At 37.3% G+C, this 24,544-nt stretch overlaps 1 protein-coding gene across 9 annotated transcripts in view; it reads left to right on the forward strand.

The window, feature by feature from the left end:
* Positions 1-24,544, forward strand: part of NTNG1 (netrin G1) — a 311,502-nt gene that overhangs the window by 6,960 nt on the left and 279,998 nt on the right. For all 9 annotated transcript variants that reach the window (XM_070486944.1, XM_070486947.1, XM_070486948.1 and 6 more), the window contains exon 2: positions 1,206-1,960. In XM_070486944.1, coding sequence (XP_070343045.1) covers positions 1,715-1,960 — 246 coding nt within the window. In that variant the 5' untranslated portion in view covers positions 1,206-1,714. The remainder of the gene's footprint in view (positions 1-1,205; positions 1,961-24,544) is intronic.

The following is a 24,544-nucleotide window of genomic DNA, read 5'->3' on the forward strand; positions in this document are numbered from 1 at the left end:
TAAGAATGTTTGAAGATAGTGAACTTCCATATTTAAACTGCTTAATGTGACTTGAAGGGTCTATCCTCGTATTTTCTAAAACTGTAGGCTTTTTTGTCCTTTTCCAACTGTTTAAAAAATAGTTAATTATTGGGGCTATAACAATATGAACCAACAAATGAAGCAAATATACGTTTTTTACACCTGGATTTCAAATATTATAGTTTGTTTAGATTTGGACTGGGATGTCTAAAGAGAAAAGTTGCCAGTTCGACTCACCAGTGACTTGTACCCATTATTGTGTAGGCTGCATTATCAGTTAACCCAAAATACTTTTCAACAGTAATTTTTATTTTCTCTCTTAGAATTAGTGCCATATTATTCTGCTTCATGGCCTGTTAACTCACCCTCAGCTATTTTTATATGTGCATTTTAAATTGTGCATTTTACTACAGAGCTTTTAGTTTTAAAGCAGCGTATAATATTCGCCTTTGGGACAAATTATCTTCTTCTGTTACAGAAAGTAACTTGCAGATGCAGATGTAATGGCTATAAAAAGATGTAAGAAAATAGAAAATTCTTATGAAAGGAAAATTTGCTCCTCTGGTTTTATTTTTGAATATTTTTTCGGAAAGCCAAGTTATCTTTATCACTAAATGCAACTAAACAAAAGATGCTCGAGTCTTCCAGTATAATGAGCAAATCCAAAGGGACCGGCTTGTGCCAACAATGCCGGTTTTCACTCCAGCTAAACAAAGCTAAGAAATGTACCAGGAATTTGGAAATTTTTAGGGTCTCTTTGCCAAGAGACAAAAGGCATACAAGTAGTTGTCACTTCTTTGTCATTGTTATAAAAGCGCTCATTTCCCCCATTGTTCTCCTGGAAGATTTTCTAGCACTGCAATATATGAGAAATCTTTAAATCTAGCTGCTTGCTCTCAGTTTTGTCCAGATGGAAATATAATTTTTAAGGCAAAAACCTGTAGCTCACCTGGAACACGCACGTCAGTCTCTGTTATGGAAGAGTTAAATTCTTCATATTGAAATCCTCCCCAATGTGAATGATTTCTGTGGTTTGCTTGTTCTAGCAAAGCAGCTGTGTAAAGGTTATCCATATTACACCAATTTGCTTTATATTGCATCAAACCTCCAAAATGTCAACATATCACACATTTTGTAATGCATTGATTCTGGGACAGTAACTCTTACTCTTATTGTTTCTAAAGGGTCTTGGTGCCAGAAGAAAAGAATGATTGATGGGAAACAGACACCGGGCCATAGACACTCATCCTTTTGCTTCAGATACTGATGTCAGTGCGTCTGAGCATCCTTTGTGAGCTGTGAACATTGAAGATCACCCATGGTTATCGGATGTACAACAGGAAAGCAACCACTTTGCTAAATCATTATCTGCTACAGGACGTTTTTACAAAAATCAAACGAGACCTGAGTCTAATAGATATGTTCTAGAACAACGAAAACACAGCAAGTTGTTGTTAACGCCTAACGCAGAAGTATGTTAGGCTTCCACCAAAGTTCTCAATATACCTGCACACACTCAATATCTTAACTCTTCACTTTTAGTTTTGGAATTTACTTTACGATCTCATCCTCTTTTTTTAAAAAAAATACAGATCTACCTGCATATAGACATATAGATATATGTAAAATAAACATAGATCACTGATAAGCAAACCCTGCTTTAGTGACCACGAAGATTGCCAAGAATTTAGAGATGTATTTGTCAAGATTCCTGTCAATCCATGCCCTTTGGGTTACAGTGTCCTCAGTGATGCAGCCCTACCCTTTGGTGTGGGGACATTATGACGTGTGTAAGACTCAGATTTACACAGAAGAAGGGAAAGTTTGGGATTACATGGCCTGTCAGCCGGAATCCACGGACATGACAAAATACCTGAAAGTGAAACTGGATCCTCCGGACATTACTTGTGGAGACCCTCCTGAGACATTCTGTGCGATGGTGAGACATCCCTTTCGAATAGAATATTTCATATTAAGTGGGGCATGTTGTATATACATACGAATGTGGTGAGCGTAGACCCAACGCGTGCAATGAGCTGAATCTGCAGGTGGCAGGTTTGTGCTAACAGGCTGGCTTCATTCTCAGCGGAGGCTTGCACGACCTGGAGTTACAATTTGCACAGTGTGATTGATGCACTGGAACTTACTTTCTGCTTTCCAAAGGTTTCACTGAGACAGGTGTACTGTATATAAATTATAAAAGAAAAAGTCCAAGTGGCGGTTAAATTTCAGTTTGGAGACTGGGAATATGATTAGGCCTTATGTTATGGTAAGCATAAAATTCATTGGTAGACTAACTTTAAAAACACAAAGGTTTCTTTACATGTATATATATAAGGCCAGTCTCAAGTTCCGTAGTTCAAGGCTAAGTTAGATTTCATGGTTTTCCTCACTAGGAAGCTGCTATGATTTGGAAGTCCTTGGTTAGGAGACCAGTGAGAAGAGAAACAGAGGAAAGAGGGCCTCAAACCTCATGAGAAGCTTTTCTAGAAACGTCTTATTTGTCAACTCATCAGCCCCTGATTTTCAAGGGTCCGCAGTTTTCTATGCGTATTTTAAATACAAATGTTGGAATGTTGAAAACATATCTGCCGAGAAGTAATGACCTGGGGCATACAAATTCAGGTGCTATCCTTTTGATAAGTAAAGTTACAGAATTCATTATTTTCGTGGTGTAGATAGTCTTTTTCTTGGTGGAAAGTTAAATGCTATGTGAAAAGATACTATTGGAGTGACACACTGAATTTTCACTAAGGACATGGTTGAAAATAGACCTACAAGATACTAGTAAAGAGTTTTTGGTTAAAATGATGTAAATAATGTGCTAAAGAATTCAGACAGCGTGTTTGGTTTTTCTCATTGTTTTTTATTATAAGTGGTCTTTATCTGCTACAGGAACTGTGATCCCATTTTTCTCCACATAACAGATATAATCGTATGGCAGATTTTAATAGTATTCCTACCTGACTTTATTGTCTCGAACCTGGCCTGGCATTTTCAGGATAGTGAAACTATTAATCAAAGTAGCATCTGTTTACAGTCCCCAGTGAGTTAAATTAACATAAGATCATCTTAGACCTAGCACTGTAGAGAAGGTTTTGTAACAGGAAACAATTTTGAGCAATAAAGAGTGCTTTCGCCTAAAAGCTAAGGGCTTGCCATTTTTCAGAAGTGCCTTTGGGGACTGGTTTGAATTATAGTCTAAACCTGATTTTGTGGAGAGTGAGAAAAAGAGCTTGGCTATTAGGTGTCACTATGACTAAAGTGCCCTGAAAGACCAAATATTTCAAGGAGAGGACTTGTCTCTCTGGGAAACAGGTATGTGCTTTGCAAAGAAGTTGCATTTTAGAAACCAGAGACTTCCAGAAGAGGAGTGTATTCAAACACTTTAGCAAAACTGGGCATTTGTTGGCTTATTATAAGGTCTTTAATAATCCCTCATAAAAGGTCAAATTTAAGATCTCATTGCAAACCTGGGGTGAAATTGCTGTTCAGGTGGTAGGTTGTGCAATCTTCCGCTCCTTACAGCAGAGAACGAGTTCTGGGCCAGCTCTTCATCTTATTAAGAACTCTCTAGCTCTCTACATTGGTTTGCATGACACTTGTAGCAATATGCCGCTTCTGGAGTTGTTTAATAATTTACAGATCTAAGTAAAATAGCAAATAATCCTGTTTCAGAGTGCCGGTTCCACTGGCGTAGGCCCTATGTGATGTGTTCAACGTGTGATTTGAATGTGTAGCTTCCTCATCTCAGCCCCTGGCAAGAAAATGCTTGCTCAGCACTGCTTCTGTCCATCACGTTGAAGGGTTGACTGGGCGGCTTCAGCATGCCTTTTCTCCCATCGTGAGTGGGAAAGCGCCCATTACAGAACTTCTCATGCCCGCATTTCATGGGGACATGGTCTAAGGTTCTTAAATAAGCCACTTCCTACCAGTCCACTGGGTAAGTGATGTTAGAGACCAAAAGAGAAAAAAGAAGTTCAATGATATCCCTCAGCTTTCTCAACTGCAGTAACATGTATACTTTATATGTTTACATGTGACTCCACAGGACGGTCTTTTGAAAGGCTGCATCTTAGTATGATGCAGATATTCAGAAGCCTTGGCGCATTTAAGCCCGTCATGGGGCAGAATTGCTTTCCAAGGGAGAATGTAAGGTTTGTGAGACGTTACCACTCAGTGCTTAATTTGGAATCTTTAGTATGCTTCTGATTGGTGTAACCGATTTAATAATCTGTCCTTTAAATGCATACTTTGGGACTATTTGTATGCATATTCTACGCCAAGTCAATGATAATTGCTTAATCTAGCAACGCTTCCTCTCATAAAACTCTTTAGTATAAGGGTTCCTGACATGAGGCTGTAAAGCTGTCTCAGGATGCTGTCATAGCAGACCTGTTTAGGTGCTCCTTACCCCAAGGTCTAATGGGAATCCATAAAGTCATTTGTGTTACGACTTTCACATTCTCTCCTCCTTGACACATGCAGCCATAGCTGCTCTCTCAGAGTCGTTATGGCCTATTACATCAGGGCAGCTGCCACATAAGTACAGTCACTACTTAGCCCTTATATGTAAATGTTTGCTGCAAAATGGTTTCAGTAATCACCTGTTCAACTAGCATCACCCTTATTAGCTGTGACGATAGCAGTTCTGAGCACCGAAGGGACATTTGGTCAAAGAAATACCCTATAATTCCCACAGCCTATTTATTTTATATAAAGTTGAAGATCATTGGCAATGCATGAAGAGAGTCTGTGTTGCCACTTTTTGCATTTGCTCCATCATTCTATGCCAGTGACCATCCGTGAATGCTGCATTTACTTTAGAGTAAAATTTTAGGAAAAAAGCACCACATGACTCTATTTAATAATAGATCTCTGCTTATTAACCTGGATGACCTACTTAATAATTCTTTAATATCTAGTGGTTTTAAATTGTGGTATATTAATAGCACCAACATTTTAAATATCAGTTTAGTGGGAGAATTCTGCCATTTCTACTTCTGAGAGTAGATCGGGGAGATAGATATAGATACAGATATAGACATATACATGTATGTGTATGAATTGTGTATATTGAGATCATACCTTTTCTTTTTAATTTAATTTAATATATTCCTTTTAAGTTGTTGATGGCTGAAAAATATCTCTGTTTTTGTTAAGGGAGAAGAATCTGAAGGGTAGACGAGGGTTAAGCACTTTTTTTAGGCTGAGATAACATGTTAGCGTAGCTCATGTCCTTCTTTCAGCCACTTAAAGCTTCAGGTAGCACAGCTTTGTCAGAAAACGCAGATCATCCAGTGACTACACAATTTGTTTCAATTTGCATGAAGAGCAAATACGATGATCTGAACCTGTGTGTAAAGCTGAAGTGACAACACAAAGCTATGCCTTGTTCTTTGCGTTTAGACAAACTTAGCTGTCATATCTCTACCCAACACCCCAGTGGCTTAAAAATGGCAAAATTATCTGCAATTATCTCTAGCCTGCAGCTCATTTTCTGGATAAGTTAAATAGAAGCTTTGAAACGAAGCCTACAGATGGAAGAAGTCGTGTGCGTTTGTACAATTTATGGCGCAGAAGTGCTGATGACTGTAGAAATGCGAGCCCTTGAGTGCTGCGATGGATTTCAGAGCCAATCAAAACTAAATTAGGAAACAAAGATTATTAAAAAGTCTTCTGTGCATGTAATTTTGGCATAATGTTATGAGGTGGACATTAAGGGTTTCCCCTGGAGACTGTCAGCATCATTAATGCCGCATGCCTTTAATTACAAGTAGAATCATATTACTAAAAAAATGGAGAAAATAAAGTACTCTGAGGAGTAGTTAGCAATACCCTCATTATGTTTACTGAAATAATTAAAAGAAAGGGTATAATTTTTCTAAATAAAATGTCAGAATTTGAAATGAAAATGGGTTTTCTTTAGGAAATTTACTAACGTGTGCCTACGCTCTTGATAGGCATTTATTCAAGCACCATAACAGGTCTATTAAGGATCATTCCATGTAGTGCTATTTCTAGATAGACTCCTATTAAGGAAAAAACTTTAATTATTATAAGCATTGTGGATAGAACATATTTCATTATGTCCAAATGGAGTTTGCCAAAGTAGTAGAAAGCCTTCAAGTTTTATGATTTTAAAGGAACCCAGTGGGATGAGTGAATGGTAATGCAGAGTCTCAGGGCTATCCATAACTTAAATTTCTAATTTGACATCGGCTCAGGTTGCCATCTGGTGGCTATCAAGTGGCCTTTGAGAAGTTAATTTGATAAACTCAGTTACGTTTTCAATGACAAGGCATTAATATCAATTTCCCCAAAACTGGAAATGACATTGATTTATATAGTAATCGAATAATCTTAAAAATACACTCTGTTCACATGAAACATAATTCAATAAATGAATGAAGTTCTAATAACAGTGACATCTTTCATTTGAACTGATTTATCCTTTAATTATGCCAGAATGGAATTTTTAAAAACCTTCGTTTTCTTCATTATTAACATTTCATTGTTATTAGTTCGTTATTTAAACTTATTTCTCAGAAAAGTTTAGTTCATGTTTGCAATGAATTAAGTTCTATGGAAATGAATCTTTCTGCTATGTCTCTATAGCAAGTATTTTCTTGTTGAGGAGCCTACAATGGCTCCTTATCTGTTGCATCAAGTCTAAAGTACTCCCTCTGATTTTTGAATCTGGATGTATTCAACCTTATTTCCCATTACTTCCCGTCAGGACCCTATGGCATCACCAGGGCACTTAAGGCTAACCATCTGATTGGAAGGAACTGGATTTGGTTGAAGCTGCATTGCATAGCATGCACAGTTTATGCGGGAGGCCTTGGGAAGAAGCTGATAAAGATTACGGTGGGGCTAACAAAACCTAAAACCACCTCCTATCATTCATTGTTCCCAGACATGTTTTCTGCGTGCACAAGTGCCCTTGTCTCTGTTGGGCTAACGCTTCACAGATATTATTCCAGATTACTGTACACAGAGTAAAGTGAACAGAGCACATAGCACATGCAAAACCTAGTGGTGGTGATGAGAATCAGTCGAGTAACATGTGGTCCCTGCCTCCAAAGAAATTAAAGAAGAGTCCTAAGCAAAATTAATACTAAGTAGTATGTACCCAGAGGATGGGAGAGCAGAGAAGGAAGGCCAACACTCAGAATTTAAAGGTGAAACATTATTTTGGTGCGTATCAGAGGGCCACTTGGAGAATACTATCTGGTAGCCAAGTGCCTGATGTTAAAGAATGTCTGACAAAGACCAGAAAAAAGACTAGGTGGAGCCCATGGAAGCACAGCATTTAAATGATGGCCTAGTGGCCCGGTTAATGGTAGAATGACTTCTTATATCTGGCAGGGTGGAGGAGGAACAAAAAATCGTAGAACCTGTTGAGTTAGACTTGGATATATATAGATATATCTTAACTTAGGAGATGCTGGAGGATGCTGAGTAAGATAAGCATGGCTCATCCCTCTGGAGCTCCAATTTTACACAAAGATTAGAGGAAGCATTGAACTGAATGCACAAATGCAAGATTTTTACAAGTTAAGCAGGAGACTTCAAAATAATAGCTGCCTTGTAGTAGACCACTTTGAGTTACCTCCTTCAGTCTCCCAAGACCGTGTCTGCTCTCAGTCCAGAGTGATATCACTTGAAAATGTAAGAAGCAGTATACTAAAAATACCATAGTGTGTTTGCATTGTTTTGGGGTCCCTCAGGCATATTCTCCAGACTTTTGGCAGAAGGGGTAGCTTGCTCTGCTTAGCTTGGAATGGTACATGGGTCTTAGGCTGATATCTTGATCCTCTGACTTTGACAACTAGTGTCATCACACAAGACATCCCTCATCTCGTGTGTTTTCTCTGCTGGGAGAAGCAGAAGACATTCCTCTTGCTTGGAATAGTCTGTGCTCCTCTCCACTTAGCCTGACTCCACCCATCCTTCAAGGTCTATGTCAGGTTGGTTTCTCAATACACTGCCTGCCCATTTCAGCTCCTATCATTCTCTAACCTTTTAAATAAATAAGTAAATAGTAGTTAGCCCTGTCTATATAGTCTACCATACTACATCACTTAGCACTCTATTACATCTTATTAATTTATACACTTGTATACATATTTATTTCATGTGTTTACTGTATCCTGACTCTTTAACTGGATCACTGCTCTTTAAATGAGATAATATGTGAGAGAGCCTACTGTACTCTCTGATGCAAAGTAGAGTAGCAACTCAGCAGAGACTATACATTATGTTGCTTTTCTACCTCAGCATTTACCATATTCCTAGTTAACCAATAAATAATAATATGTTTTTAACTGATTAATTGATCAGTTGATTGATTGTTGATTTTCCAGAATTTCTTCTATTTCTTGAGAACTTTTGTCATGAATCCAATGTTTGCTTTTTTCCTCTGTAAATTAAGAGACAACTAGAAAAATTTAGCTATTGCACTTGGGCAGCGTATGATGATGTTCTCCAAGAGAGGTGAGAAAGACAAAGTCTACTCTCATCTCTATCTCAAAGTATATATGAGGGATTTTTTTCCGTTTCTAATTGAATCCTTTAAAAAACACTTTTTCAGTAGAAAATTTGGGAAAGATAAAGCCTAACGCCCAACACTGAAATCATTTTGCCATATTTTTTACAAATCTCTCTCCCTAAATATAACATATATTTTCTTTTACAAAACTGGAATCATATCAAATGAATTTCTTCAACTTTTTTTCATTTACTACTATAGTTTTAGCATTTACTTATATCATTATGTATTCTTAGGAAATATGATTTTGATAGCTATAAATATTCTATTATGTAGAGTACAATATTTAATTATATTCCCACCTTGATGACTTGAGGTTATTTCCATTTTTTAATTGGTTATAATGCTGTGATGAACTCATTATCAGTCTAGTCTTCTTTATTAAACATATCCTTCTTCTGTATATCATGTCTCCCATATTAAATGCATATGTTTTGAGGATGTTGAGATCATCATATTATATTTAGTTGAGGCTAAAGGGTAGAGCTCCATTCCTGTGTTCTGGAAGACGAAGTCGTGACCATCACCACCGAATGCAATAGAGAGTCCATATGTTGGTCACGGGGAAAGAGGCGTTGAACTGGAGTCGGAACGTGGCACGTAGGCAGGCCCCCTCTCTGGGCCTTGCTCTCTTTTGTCTGGACTTGAGAGAGGCACAGGAGGTAGAAGGAAGCCATCTTCTGCTGCACACTGGAGAGCAAAGTCAGGAGACCTCTTTGGGAGCAACAAAGAGTTGAAGATGAGCAAATTACATCTTGTAAACTATACCTGTGGCTTTAAAACTTGCTCTAAATTGATGCACAGTGAGAAATACCTTTTATATTGGAACTCAGTAAACGCATACTGATCCACATATACAACCCAAACAAGAGCTTCACAAAACAGCCCTTACCCTTTTTATGTGCTATGCTCTCTGATTTTTTTCTTCTTTTATATTCCTTTCTCTTCTTTACCAAATAATTGAAAATTATATATTGATTATGATCCACAAATTATATATAGCATTGCTTTTGAAACTTGCATAAATGAGAAAATGCTGTATATCTCATTGTATAACTTTCTTTTTTAATTCAACATTATGTTTTTGAGATATACTGCTATGTGGTATTCTACCATATGGATATTTTTCTAATCAATCTTCTATTTATAGACATTTAGGTTGTTTGGTTTTTATACTTTAAGGCTCTTGACTGGTGTCAAATTGTCCTCCAGAAAAATAGTTAATGATACTCCCACTAGCATTTTATGAAAATGTACAGGTCACTAGATCCTCATAGTACTGGACGTTATCTTCTTAAAGTTTCTTCTAATATAAGACCTTAGCAGATAAATGAAAATATGTAGATTACCAAAAAGAGTAATGATAAAACTCTCCTTATTCCCACCACCTTTTCTACTAAGGCAGTAATTTTTAAAATTTGGCATTGATATATAGATATATTGGAAGGTGAAAATGGCACTTCATTTTTTTAAAGATGTATTTACTTGCTTATTGAAAAGATTGATTTTTAATATGTTTCTTGGCCATTTAGATTTCCTTATTCCTAATTGTAGTAGTTTTATCCTTTGTTCTTTTCACTCCTTTTCTAACTTTTCTATTGAAGCCAGCAATTTAAAAAATACATATATACATATATATATATATATTTGGGCCTTTTACACAGACACCATGTTTTGTCAGTTGATCAAGTTAAAAAATATGAATATCCTTTCTTCCAGAAGAATGGGTCTTGTTTCACACCGTTCAGTTTGTGAAAATTTTGTGTATTCTCCCACTGGATTTTGGTGGCAGGGAGCCATCATCTCAGGGATAGGAAAGAGTCATCTGAGTGTCCCCTCATGTCTTTGTTCCTTGTGTAAGAACTTTGTGACGTTGTCATTTACCCTAAGTAAACTGTCTCTTTTTACTAGACTCAGTCTTTTTGGAAACAGTTGCATCCTGAAGCATGTTGCTTGTGTAAAGTGGCTGGTGTGAAATCTGCTTTGGTTTCAATTCATGAGACCAACGGGCAGCAGACTAGTCTTCCATGCGCCGTTTTTAGATTTCAGAATTTCTTTTCTAACAAAAGGGGAAAATGATGAAAGTTGTTTCACACGCATAATATTGGAAAAGAACTTACTGAGATTGGCAGGTTGCAAGTTTCTTCTCATCTTGCTGAGAAAAGATAGATTCACATAGTATCTGTTCCATGAAAATTAAAGTGAGCTGAGGAAGAAACCAGAATTGGTTTTCACTCTTTGACCTACTTCGAACCTGACTTCTAAAATATTAAATAAAGAATTGAGCTGTATATTGCTTCAGTACAAAGAAATAGCCCTTTTGTTCCAGAGGGTTGATGTCCATTGAGAGGTCCAGCAGCTGACATTATCCTCAGGTCTTATCTGAACAATGATTTTTCACCATCACACGTAACTTTTTGTTTCTTTCCTGTTGCTCCCTTTCCTTCTTGGAAATGAGAATCAAGTGTTACGTGGTCAGCATAAATTACAGAAGAGGAGGTGTGCATGACAAATAAAATAAGCTGGTGACCAATCTGTTCATCTGAGGTTGGTTGTGATGCTGGTTAGAAAGGCTAACCTTATACATGTGTTTTAGGGAGCATTTTCATCAATGCGTCCAGTGGCTGGCTCCGAATAGTGTTCTGTTTAGCCATCACTGGGCTCAATGTTTTAATAGCATGCCCAGTGTGAAGCATATAATAGTACTTAATGCATGCTTGTTGCATTGAAGTTGTGCTATATTTTTACAAATAATATTTGCTGCTGATATGTATGGGGAACTTACATGTTATCATGTACTGTACTTTGGCCTTTGCTGGTTTATGTAATTCTCGATCCTATCATTATCCTTATTTAACAGGTGAAGTAATTGAAGCATGAAGTTAAGTAATTTTTCGGCTAGGTAGTGGGAACAGGATATAAACCCAGGCAGTCTGACATGCATGTCCCACTTTAGACTATACTATAAATCCCACCCCCAATTCTATTTGTAGTATATGGGATAAAACCATCACGAAAACCTTTTTAACAATCATGATTTGGACTATGAGCTACAATATGATGATTTAGTTATTTAAAAAGTCTTTTGTCTGAAATAACCTCAGAAAATTGGATTCTGTAAACAGAGTGTGTGGAATGTTGGAAATACACATTATTTGATGAGTGTCTTCATTCGAGGATAAGAGAACCAATCAACAGTGTTTGTTTCCATTCCTGCTTTCTTTTCCATTAACGTGTTCATATAAATGGAAATAAGCTGTTAGAAATCATAGAGAGTGGAGTATATATTGTATTCACCATCTAAAACCAGAATAATAAGTCAGCAACTGTTGGCTAGTTAACAGAATCATATTGTTGTGGGTGAGGTGTTGAGAAAAGTAGTTAGTGTGATGCTTTTGTTTTTGTAGTATCAATAACAACTGTTATCATATAGCCTCTCCCTGCTGTCAGACAGCCTCCATGCTGTCTCCACTTGGATATTTAGTAGGCATTTTAAACTTAACGTGTTTATTATAAAACTCTTGATTTCTTCTCCCCAAATCGAGTCTGCCTCTAGTCTTTCCTGTATCTATAAGTAGCAGCTTATATTTATCTAGCTTCTCAAGACGAAAAGGAGGAGGAATCCTCCTTAACTCCTTTATATCCATCACAACACATATCAACAAGTCTTGTTAGCTAAACCTTGAAAATAGATCCCAAATCAGCCCACGTTTGACCCTCTCTATTGCTTTCAGCCAGGTCCCAACCAGCTTTATCTCTAGGCTAGATTCCTGCAGTATCTCTAACTGGTCTCCCTGCTCCCCACTCTTGCCCTATTGTCAAATTCACATATGTTTTATAATATTATCATATAGCATTTAATAGGAAATGTTATTATTTGTAAATATATAACTATATCGTAGCATATAAACATTTAATTAGATAATGTATTTATATATTTTGTATATATACATATACACACACACATATAAAATTTTAAGAATCTGAGACAGTTCAGTTTCCTCTCATATCTTTGTGTCCCATTGAGAATTAAATCCAAACCCTTACTACTGCCTGACAGGTCCTTTATCATCTGATCCCCGAATACCTCTCGGACCTCCACTTGGATCACTCCCACCTTGCTCAGTCCTCTCTATCTGCAACTTCTTGATGTTCCTCATAAAACTAAGTTTATTCTTGCCTCATTGTTTGGACCCACATTCTCAATATCTTCCCATAGCTGTTCCTACCCTTTATTCAAGTCTCTGCTCAAAAACCCATCTCAAAGGGGCCTATCTGACTGCCTTATCTAAAGTAACATCTTCTCCAACCCTTTATCCATCCCCTGAACCTGCCTAATTTTTCTTCATTGAATTTATTACAGGGATGATGTTCAAACTATTTGACAGATGGGACAGCACCAATACTGACCAATCAAAAAGCTATGAATGGTTATGCCTTACTGGGTACCTTGTGACTGAATATCAGTTATTAAGTACCTGATATATCACGTTATATACTGCTCATTTCTTTATATCTCTTTTCCCCTCTGCAAGACAAGCTCCACATTTCCTCCAAAGGGCAGGAACTTTGTCTTGTGTCTCCCTGTTGAAGGGCTCAATAAATATTTATTGAATGAATGAGTGAACTGTTAAAACAGAGATATGTTGATTTGATCATAATATTCATATCAAAGATTACTGCTCTGATACCTACATGGTCTTTAGGATATATAGGCTATGTTGGAAGTCCTTAATCTTGAGGTATCATAATTTTTTTTAATTTTTAAAAAAGTTTAAAAGGACATGTATACTTATAATAAATGCATGCACAACCACCACTTAGGATTAACAATAGCAAAGTTATATTGTTTTCGTCAGGATTTAAAAACATAGACATTACTGACTGAGTTAAAAATCATCTTGGTTTCTATCTTCTGATCCATTCCTCACCTCCCTCTGGCAGAAAGAACCAATGTCGTAAATTTGGTGTATTTCCTTCTAGTTCACATTTTTGTATTTTTTATAACAAGCATATCTATTCATAAACAACACATAGCTTTGATTTGGGGTTCTTATCATCCTGAAAAAACTATTCTGTAACTTGCTTTATCATTCAACATTATTTTTGTAAATTATCCATTTGATCTGTATGATTTAGTTCATTCATGTTACAGTACTATATTTATATAAATATTGTATAAATGCATTCTTCATTAGTGGGAATTTAGGAAATTTGTTTTTGGTTTTCCTGGGTTTTTTTTCAAGGAATAAAGAAAGGGCTTTATTTTGTTTGTTTCTTGTTTTGTTTTGCTTTTTTGCTGAGGAAGATTCCCCCTGAGCTAACATCTATTCTCAGTCTTCCTCGTTTTGTACGTGACTTGCGCCACAGCGAGGCCACTGAGATGAATGGTGTAGGTCCACACCTGGGAACCAAACCCCGGGCCGCTGAAGTGGAACACACCAAACCTAACCACTAGGCTACCAGGGCTGGCCACTGGTTTCCTTTTTTTAATTTTTGGCATTTGCAAGCCACTCTACAAGAAACATCCTGGTACCCATATATATCTTGGTGCATATGAGCAAGTGTTTTGTTTTGTTTTATTTTTCCCAGGGTATGCGCCCGGAAGCCAACCTGCTGGGTTGTAGAGTATGAGCATTTTCATCAAATGTAGTTGCATCACTTTGCATTCCTGCCAACAGATTGTAAGGATTCTCCTCTCTAAATTTTGTTTGGCTTGTTTACTGATATGCTTTCTCTTATCATGTAATGAAAAATATCTAAGAAATTGTGTTTCTTTTATTGTCTTAGCTGTCAGGACACTCGTAGTTAGGTTTTATGATCTATTATAGCTGCTGTAATTAACTCAGGATTTTGGATGAAAGCATGTGTACCATGGCTCTTAATCTCTCATCTTTGTTTTAATGATTTAATAGTAAATCACTTGGAATTTGTATGAGCACCACTAATAAATATTCATAATGGTGAATCAATAGGAAGAAGCTTGAAATTTGGATAAATAAATATCGAATTAAACTGTAAGCAAACTTCTTTGACTACATCTTTATTCAGACGGCAACAAATTTTGCAAGTGGCACCTTGCACCTGGCCACCTGAAGTAAGAGGTAAACCTGACCTGTACAACTTGTACAAAAATCACAGTTTTAAAAATTATTTTTAATGTTTAGCTGTGTATAATTTTTTCCCCAAATCGCTGTCATCAGTTCTGGCCTAGAACAATAGCCTCAGAGTGCTTTCAAACTGGAAGTCTCCTTGCTTACTTTGCAAGATGATATATAAATATTACCTCATCCATCACCAGGATGACTTGTCTCCTAGATGAAAATCTGAGGGGGATGTGTAACAGCAATAAATTTGGACAGCAAGGGAAGGGTTCCATTTCCAATTAAAACCACAGCCAGAAGTTTTCATTTAGACTGACAATGTAAGGAAATCTGTACACGTTTTGTACATTTCCTTGTTTGTTTGGGATGAATTGGGGTTGTTTTGGGAATAGCAACAGTAAAGGAGTAGCTTTATAGCTCTTTATGCCCTCCGAAGAAAGGACCAATTATCCCTTCTAGATAGGAAGGTTCTGTGTTCTCTGGACATTTAGAACCAGGTATTCAGAAGTGCAGTGGTCTAACTTAGGAAAGTGCGTGCTTTTAGGGATCATTTATTTGGATTAAATAGGTCTGAAGGTTCGCGTTCCAACTTAATCAAGTTATTTCGCTACTTTGTCCTGAGCAACAATATCATAATCTCCTTAGCACAGTGCCTGTCACATAGGAAGTGCTCCATAAATATTAATCATTTTTGTGGATTATTATTTCCATTGCTAAAAAGTTGAAGTTGTTCTGATTCTCATTTTCTGTTTTGAAGGGAGCTTCTGAATATTTTCCCTTTTCTGTGGACTGTCTGGCCTTTCCTGATGTTACTAATGGCATTTAATAACTGCTTATGAGGTTCTGGCTCTAAGCCAGGTATTTAAAATCAAAGTGATTTCACAACTGTAGTTTTAAAGTAAATGAAATGTATTCTAAATAACACAGTATTAAAATAATCATTCATGGATGCAGTGGCATTTGCACTGAGATTATAATGGATCAATGTTTTAACAACTGCACTAGACATGCCTAACCACAACGTGATGCCTCCTTATGAAAAGAAAAAGGAATATTGACAAAATAAATAACTATGTGAAAATAACTTAAATAAAAGCTCATTTTATTAATAAAATATTGGAATGGGCTCAATGTGTTGGCTATAATGGAGGCTTAGAAATGAAAGAGAGAAATTCCACTACGAGAAATGGAAATACTGGCTCCTAAATCGATTTTTCTGGCTGCTGTATTATCCATGTAGCACCCTCCTCAAAAGCAGCCGGTGGATCTCCACACACTCCTGATTAACGAAACAAAACGTTGTTAGGTTGAGCCTGAAATCCATAATTCCTACTTGTTCCTGTTGCATTTTTTGTTTCACCTGAGATTTAGAGACAGTGTGTTCAATTAGAGCAACCGAGAAGTTGCATTATTAAGGCAACCATGTGAATTAAGAGGAGGCTCTGTTTCCTTCCAGGAAGTGTAGCCTGGCATCATGGCTCGGAGTGGAGAGAGCGGGTTGGATCTCAGCCCCACCTACCACTTGCCTTGGCTTCTTAGTGATGGGCACAATCTGCCCAATGGTGCTTGGTGGTCCTGCACATTATGCTCACTTCACAGCTCTAACTTGATCTTGTGCTGGATTCATACTGCATCCTGTCATGAGCACCACATGGGGAAAAAGCTGTCTCAAGCCAGACAAAAACTTTATTTTTATGGCATTGGGTGACAAAAGTAACAAGTGTTGGTAATTTAACTTTGCAAATACTTATTGAGAACCTACCATGTGCAGGGTACTTAGCTAGAGATGTAAAGATGAGCAAGACAGACACATTCCTCAACCTTGTGGAGCTCACGATCAAGGCAGGGAGAAACATGTTAAGCAAGTATACCCATAATTACAGCAGTGATAAATGTTTCAACGAAGAGATTAAAGTCCCTAGGAGAAAATGTAATCATAATACTGGTAGTGATAGGAAAGTAAATACCATTCTTCTTGAAGAAAGTCTGGATGTCGTCAAATACTAGATTTGCTCAATGATGTTATGATTTTGCATATATATTCTCTCTTTTTTGTTTTGGTGAGGAAGATTGGCCTTGAGCTAATATCTGTTGCCAATCTTCCTCTTTTTTTTTTTTTTTCTCCCCAAAGCCCCAGTACATAGTTGTATATCCTAGTTGTAAGTCCTCCTAGTTCTTCTATGTGGGATGCTGCCACAGCATGGCTTGATGAGCAGTGTGTGGGTCCAGGATCCGATCTGGTGAACCCAGGCCACTGAAGTGGAACACGTGAACTTAACCACTATGCCACCAGACTGGTCCCTGCATATATATTCCTAGAGCTATTAAGAATGCAACTTTGTTATTGAAACTCCTACAGTAAAATAACTGTGTTATCCCAAGACTAGAAATCTAGCCCCTGATCCCCTTTCCTCACTGAAACTATTTTGTAAGACAATTTAAAAGCAAGATTTCTTAGACACTCAACTGCCATGTTCTAGTCAGTAGTTACCCTTACCGATACATTTAGCACTTCATTTTGTAATTGTGGGTTACTTGTCTGCCTCCCACACTGGACTGGAAGCTCCTTGAGGACAGGGACACAGCCTTGTTCTCTATTATATCCCTAGCAATTAGTTGAGTGCCTGGTGCACTGTGAGCCTTTATTACATAACCATGGAGTGAAGAGTCCTTCCAGCAGTCGGCTTTCCTAAATCTCTGCTCTCTCCCCTTTTGCTCTTTTATTTCTATTATTGCTCCTCCATAATCTTTTCTACCACTTGAACTCTTCTTTCCACTCTTTGCCATCATTTATGATATCAAATTTACCTCCTACAGAATCTGGCGGAAGGTGACGCTCGGGGATATTTTGTGGGAGTATTTAGCTCTTTAACTTAGTAGTTCAATTCTGCGAGTGTTTATGGAATTCCTTGCTCTGCAGAGTCCTGTGCCTGGAGTAATGGGAGATAACGATGACAGGCTAGCCTCTGCCTTCAAGAAGCTTCATAAAGTAAACAGTTATTTACAAAGAAGAAGATAATAAGTGCTAGGCTAGAGCTACAAATAAAGAGCTTTGGAAACACAGAGGGAAGCAATACATTCCCAACTCAGAGGGATCAATGATAGCTTCAGAAAGAAGATGGCCTTTGAGCTGAGTTTGAAGGGGAGAGTCAACTGCTCTGAGATGGAAGAAGAAAGAGAAGGACATTCCAGCTTAAGGAAACAAGCAGAGCCTTGTCTTTAGCTTTCTTTTTAAAATAATTTCCTTTTGTGTCTCTATCTCAACAGTAACAAATGTTATGACTGTGTTATGCACAAATTAATCTAAATCCTGCTCAGCTGTCCTTATGTTTCCCTACATGAGACCATAACATCATTTCTTATCCTTCGCATATTCTCCCACTCTCTGACCTATCAATCATTAAACACCATCATGTAGGTGAAAAAGTACTTTATAAAATGCAAAGTACTATATAAATAGGGAAAAGTGCTCTGCAAAGGTACTATAATTCTTATTATGTATTCATTTGCAAGCTCAATGATCACAAATCATAGATACTTGGATGATATAGAGATTCAATTCAATAAATATCTATTGGAGCCTAACCAAATAATTTTGGACAAGTTACCCAGTTAAACTCTCAAGATTCGAGTTTCTTTTGTATGATTTTTGTGAAGATTGACTGAAATGATTAACTTTGAAATCTATAAAATAGAATATAAGAGAAAGTCACTCTTAATACATACCAGACCCTTGGTTTGACCCAGGCCTTTGTCTACAAAAGCTTTGCTAGAGAGATGAGACTTGTGGAATTGAGATATATAGAAATCCACCACAATAGATGAGGAAATATCAAAGTCCTTGGTATTGTCATTCCTTAATTATGAGGTTAAGAGATCTGTTCAGAGATAGAAATAGTCAGAGAGATCACAATGAACACAGATTTCAAATACAGGCAACTTAACCTGGCTTATCTTCAAAGCTCTGATGTTCAGAGGGTCTTCCATAATCCTAGCCCCAACCTCAGTCTTCCCTCTTCTCTCAAAATACTGATTTAAGACTATGTGACACTTTCCAAACCAACCGGACTGTCGGTTTTACCATTGTTTTCCAGCAAGAAACATTTATAAAACTGCTTAAATGCCTTTTTATTTTATTCACTCCAAAATGTTCCAGAACAAATCTTCATAACTCCATGAGTCTGCCTCCAGCCATCCTTAGAGTGGCATGATTTCATGCATGATCACTGAGAAGAAATTTATTCTAAAAGAATCTATCCATAAATGGTGGAGCATTGGAGTTAAATTTTTCCCAGTTTATTAAATAGTTGGAATATATAGTATATATTATATATAATTCATTATTATCAGTGTTAAAATTCCTGAAGTGTCTAAAGTTCAATTCCCAGATTTATTATACTAATAACTCATATTTGTTAAAAAAAATAAAAATGGTTTCACGCATCTTGAGTCATGTTAATCCTAATCTATAGGTGGAAAAGCACCATTTTATGAATGAGGAAGCTGAGATTTGAAAAGGTCAAACGACTTGCTCTAAGTCACAATAACTAATCAATGATAGACGTTAGATTGTCACTTATTTCTAAAATTATGATAATGAACTTTTATTGAGTATATTGTACTAGGTACTAAGTATATAACATGTATTAATTTAATCTTTGAAAGAAAGCTTGAGTAGATTTAAGAAGGAATTTTTTTCAAAGCCATACTTTTTTGTTTTTCCATATATGTCTTTTGTTATTTAAGCAAGCACTTGGTGAAAGAACATTCCAGTCATTATTGATGCTCCTTAGCTTGGGTTGTCATAAGACTTATGAAATGTTTCCACAGAAATAATTCTAGAACACATTCCTCTGGGCTCCATAGGATCAGAGGCATCGGGCTATTGACAAATTGATACCAGAAAAGAACTTTGAGGTCTCTGGAGGAGAAGTAGCCTGTAATTTCACCGTAAAACTAATGGGAGCTTTATTGTGAAACTAGAAGATTATATTATTCATAGAGTTGTAGTCTGAAATGAGCAAGGCAGTTCTCAAATGTTGCTTCTGCTGGCTTTTCTTTCTTTTCTTTAATGGAAGTCCACAATTACAGAAAATCATTGGTGAAGTTCTCATTTCCATTTTAGAATAAGGTTAAGGAAAAAAGACTTCAGCCCTAGATTCTAATATAAATAATTTCAAGAAGCTCTGAATTCATCTTTGTAATTAAGCTGTTGCTAATCCATGAAATAAGACACTACATCCAAGAGAGTATTTTTATGATATGCAAATCTTAATTCTTTTTAACATTTTGAACAAAGGTTTTCCCCTCTCTCAGTAGAAACTTGCAATATCTTTACTTTAACTTGACATTGTGCTTCTGTCTTCATCTGTTCATGAGCATCTCTGTTCCCTTGAGGAAAATAGAAATGGAACAGTGTGAGTTGACATTTGCCAAGGTCAACAAAATAAACCCAGTAGTAAATCTATTTTTAAACAATCCTCATTTGAATTGCATCCTAGATAAACATAAGAACAAGCACATAGTATACTTTTTTCATATCTATAGCAGTCTATTTGATCTCTCTACTAATTGGCTGAATCCTCCAATCTCAGGCAGGTCCTCAGTCTCTTGACCACAAAGGGCTGACTCATAAAAGCCACCGGCAACAAAATCTACAGAAATATCTTGAAGTTACTGGATGTTTTTTGGTGATCTCATGGCATTCCAAAAAACTGATCAAACTGACCAATTTCAAATATGCACCATATTTTGACAGACTGAACTTTGCCAAAACCATCACAAGGTCTTCCATATGCAGGTTTGCCGCCTTTTCCTACCAAACCTGTACCCACATTTGTTGGTATAGTGAAAACAAAACAAGCCATTTCAAACAGTTTAATCTACGCATGTGTTATTTGACTCTCTAGTCTATGTATCAAGCTCTCTTTTCTTTCTTTCTTTTTTTTATTGTGAGGAAGATTGGCCCTGAGCTAACATCTGTTGCCAATCTTCCTCTTTTTGCTTGAGGAACATTGTTGCTGAGCTAACAGCTGTGCCAATCTCCCTCTATTTTATGCGGAATGCTGCCACAGCATGGCTTGATAAGGAGTGCTAGGTCCGTGCCCGGGGTCTGAAGCTGCCAACCCTGGGCCGCCAAAGCAGAGCATGCAAACTTAACCACTATGCCACTGGGCCAGTCCCAAGCCCTGTGTTCTTGAGTGTGTGGATTTCATGAAGAGTGACAAGAGTATTTTAGAGCTTCTTAATATATGATGTGCACTGTCCTTTTGATAATGAAATCCTATGAGGTGCACATTCCTGCAAGGTCTTGGCACATGGAAGAAGGCACGTCTGTAACTGAGCAGCAATCCGAGGTCGTTTGGATGGAGAAGCACTAGTTCTGACATGACTGGTCCTTGGCCAAGCTGCAGGATGGCAACACTTCCGTTTGCTGCCTGCTCTTCCCCTGGCCTTTAGAGCTCTCCTTCATGGAGTCCACGCTCTCAGTGCCTCACGCCAGAGTAGGGGACTTCTAATGGCAAAGGCCTTAATAGGAATGGTTTATGCTGTTACCCTTTCTAGAAATATCTACGTTTTTATAGGATCTCACAAAGACGTGACTGGCTATCTAATAATAAAATTTTAGATAGTGAGGTATCTATTTTAGGGCAAGGAGTACTTTCTACTTTTTATTCTCTCTGATATAACACCCCAGTCACCCTTCACTAGCCTGCTGTGTCCGAGTTCAACCAGAGAAGTAGAATTAGTAGGAGATATATATTAAGAGATAGATATCAAAGAATTGGCTTACGAGATTATGGAGCCTGGCTAGGCAAGTCCAAAATTGTAAGGCAGGCCGTCAGGAAGAGCAGACTGGAACTCTCAGGCATAGTCTGAAGCCGCTGTCCACAGACAGAATTGCTGCTTCTTCAGGAAAGCCTTGGCTCTGCTCCTAAGAGCTTCAACTGATTAAATCAGGCCCACCTAGATTCTCTAGGATAATCTACCTTACTTAAAGTCAACTGATTATGAACTTTAATCACATCTATAAAATACCTTCACAGCAGCACCTAGATTAGTGTTGAATAACTGGTGACCTGGTGAGTTGACATATTAACAAAGACCATCACATCTGGTCTTTAGGAATACTAAGAAAACCATTTTCAAAGTGGATTAGCTGTTTAGGTTTCTTACATAAACATATAGTTTAAGACCTAAAGGAAGTGAAATTGAAAGGGTATTAGAGCCTACGGAAGATAAATTATTTCTTTTTTTCTTGGTCCATGTCTATGTCATGCTTTAAAATTCAAGTGAGTGACAAATTTTGTACCCAAGCAATATTTTATTTATCTTTATGATCATTTCGTGGATGATGATTTAATAGGATAATTATAATTAGCAGTCTTAATGGGTGGCAAATCAACTAATTATAAGCAAAAAATTATTGTTACTGATGATGCTGGTAAAAAAGTAATTATTTAAATGGCAGATGAAGTATCATTAAGGTTAATAACCAGATACAAACTGAGCATAATTGTTGATGCTGATAATCAAAACCAGTTGGAAATGAATAAATTGAATGTAACATTTGGTATCATTTATGTTTTGTTTTAAAAGCAGCTATTATGGGTCAGATTTAGAAAACACATTATAATTTATCACGTTATCATTGCTGACTCCAAAATCAAATATAGGCAACCATTTTTCACATTAAAGAATATATTTAGGCTCACAATTTCCTTTTCTATTTTTGAGACTCTTTAATAAGAATAGGAGATTAATAATGCGGCCATCATTACTTGTAGCACTGTACAAATATTTAGTGTCCCAGCCCACAATTTAATAAGACAACATTTCATTGTGTTGAAGTCAAGCCCATAGTATGTGATAAAACCAGATTCACTGGGCTTATTTTGTCAGTTCAAAACCAGATACACATCCCACAACTAGAAGGACCTGCAACTAAGATATACAACTATGTACAGGAGGATTTGGGAAGATAAAGGAGGGGAAAAAAAAAAAAAGAAGATTGGCAACAGTTAGCTCAGGTGCCAATCTTTAAAAAAAAAAACCAGATACATTTTTTAGCATGATATTTTCTGTATTTCAAATCAATACCACACTCTGCCCTTTTTAATATTTAAAAATATTATTGGCTTAGTTATTGACGTTTAAAAAGGCTCGGTAAATACTTTTTGGTTTTTTTCTCATTGTGTATATGTTTACCTGCAACAGTTCCTAATTTTCTCTAATTGTTCTGTACCAGCTCTGAGTTGTGGACTTGGATTCCTTCCATCTCCCAGCAAACAGCTTTTTCTCCTTACCCTGGCCTTTCACCCTCTTCTCAAAGCCATTGTCAGAAGGCGCTGAAAGGAGGTTTAAGACTTGGGGTTAAGATTTTTCTTCTTTCAGGGTGTCTGGCTGCCTCAAAGATGCTGGGTTCTTCTGTGATCTCAGTAGCTTGCATCGGGCTGCCACTGTGTTCCTGCAGGGGCTCCGTGGCTTCCTGGCTGTCCTGTGCCAAGCCTCCTGGGGCTCTGTGACTGCTCTAGTCCTCAGCAATAGTCACTAAACACCTGCTGCATTTGTTGCCTTCAACTCCATTTCCTGCCCCTCTTAGACATAACTGCCCATCCACCCTCTGAAGACCCACAGTATTTCTCGAAACTCTGAAGTAACAATGATTAACCTTGTCCAGGTCAAAATGGTTGCTGAAGGCTGACTATAGTCACTACTGATTTTCTACTCACATCCACATTGGGACATAGAAATACTTTTACCAACGGCCTGGATGTTTTTGTTTTCTTGTTTGTTTTTGGGGGGCAGATGGTGGGTGAGAGACCCAGGAGTCTTTAGAACTAAATGTTAACTTACTTGCAGTCTCTTCTTTTCTTTATCAACTTGGCCATCTAGGATACATGTATGCTACTTATTTGCTTTAGTTGTTATTATTCAGATAACCGCTTGACTATACCGCAAGCATTTTGCTTGTTGCTTGTTTAATCCTCAAACAATTAATTGAGGTTGGCTTAAATTATCCTTGTTTTACACTTGAGAACGCTGGGACTCAGAGAGGTCAAATGGTTTTTTGTCTGTCATCACAAAGCTAATGAAGGACTGAGGTGAGATTCCTCCCTAATTCCAAAACCTGTACTCTGCCAAGGGAATTTTTGGACTTCCTGTAAGAATATATTAATAGCTAACTTCTATTGAGTACCTAGAATGTGTCAGGCACTATTGTAAAAACTTTGAAATGTGTTAACTCCAATGAGTAAGTACTGTTTTTGCCCCGTTTTTCAAATGGGGAGGTTGGGCACAGAAAAGTTATGTAATTGTCCAAAGTCACACAACTAGCAAAAATCTTATCAGTCAAGGGGCCGGCCCGATGGTGTAGAGGTTAAGTGTGCACCCTTCTCTTCAGTGGCCCAGGATTTGCAGGCCTGGATCCCGGGTGCGGACCTGCACACCGCTCATCAGGCCATCCTGAGGTGATGTTCCACATAAAATAGAGGAACACTATCACAGACATTGTCACAGATGTGACAGTCTTCCTCAAGCAAAAAGGGGAAGATTGGCAATAGATGTTAGCTCAGGGCCAATCTTCCTCACAAAAAGTAAATCTTGGCAGTCTGGTTTTAGATTCCTTATATTTGACCTGTATGCAATAATGTATGAAGTCAGAATTCCAGAATCCAAGACTTAAAACCATCTTAACTATACTGTCACTAGGAAAGAAAAATGACCAGCATTTGGTTAAGGTATTCTTGGAATGTGGCAACTATTGGCTTTGCTTTTAAAAGTTGTCTTGAAAGGAAACGGAATTTTTATGGAATCGATCTGATTCAGGGTTTGCCTTAAATTTTAGACTTCTAGTCCCATGTCC

Source organism: Equus asinus, chromosome 16 (genome assembly GCF_041296235.1).
Source record: "Equus asinus isolate D_3611 breed Donkey chromosome 16, EquAss-T2T_v2, whole genome shotgun sequence".
Classification (NCBI taxonomy): Eukaryota; Metazoa; Chordata; class Mammalia; order Perissodactyla; family Equidae; genus Equus; species Equus asinus.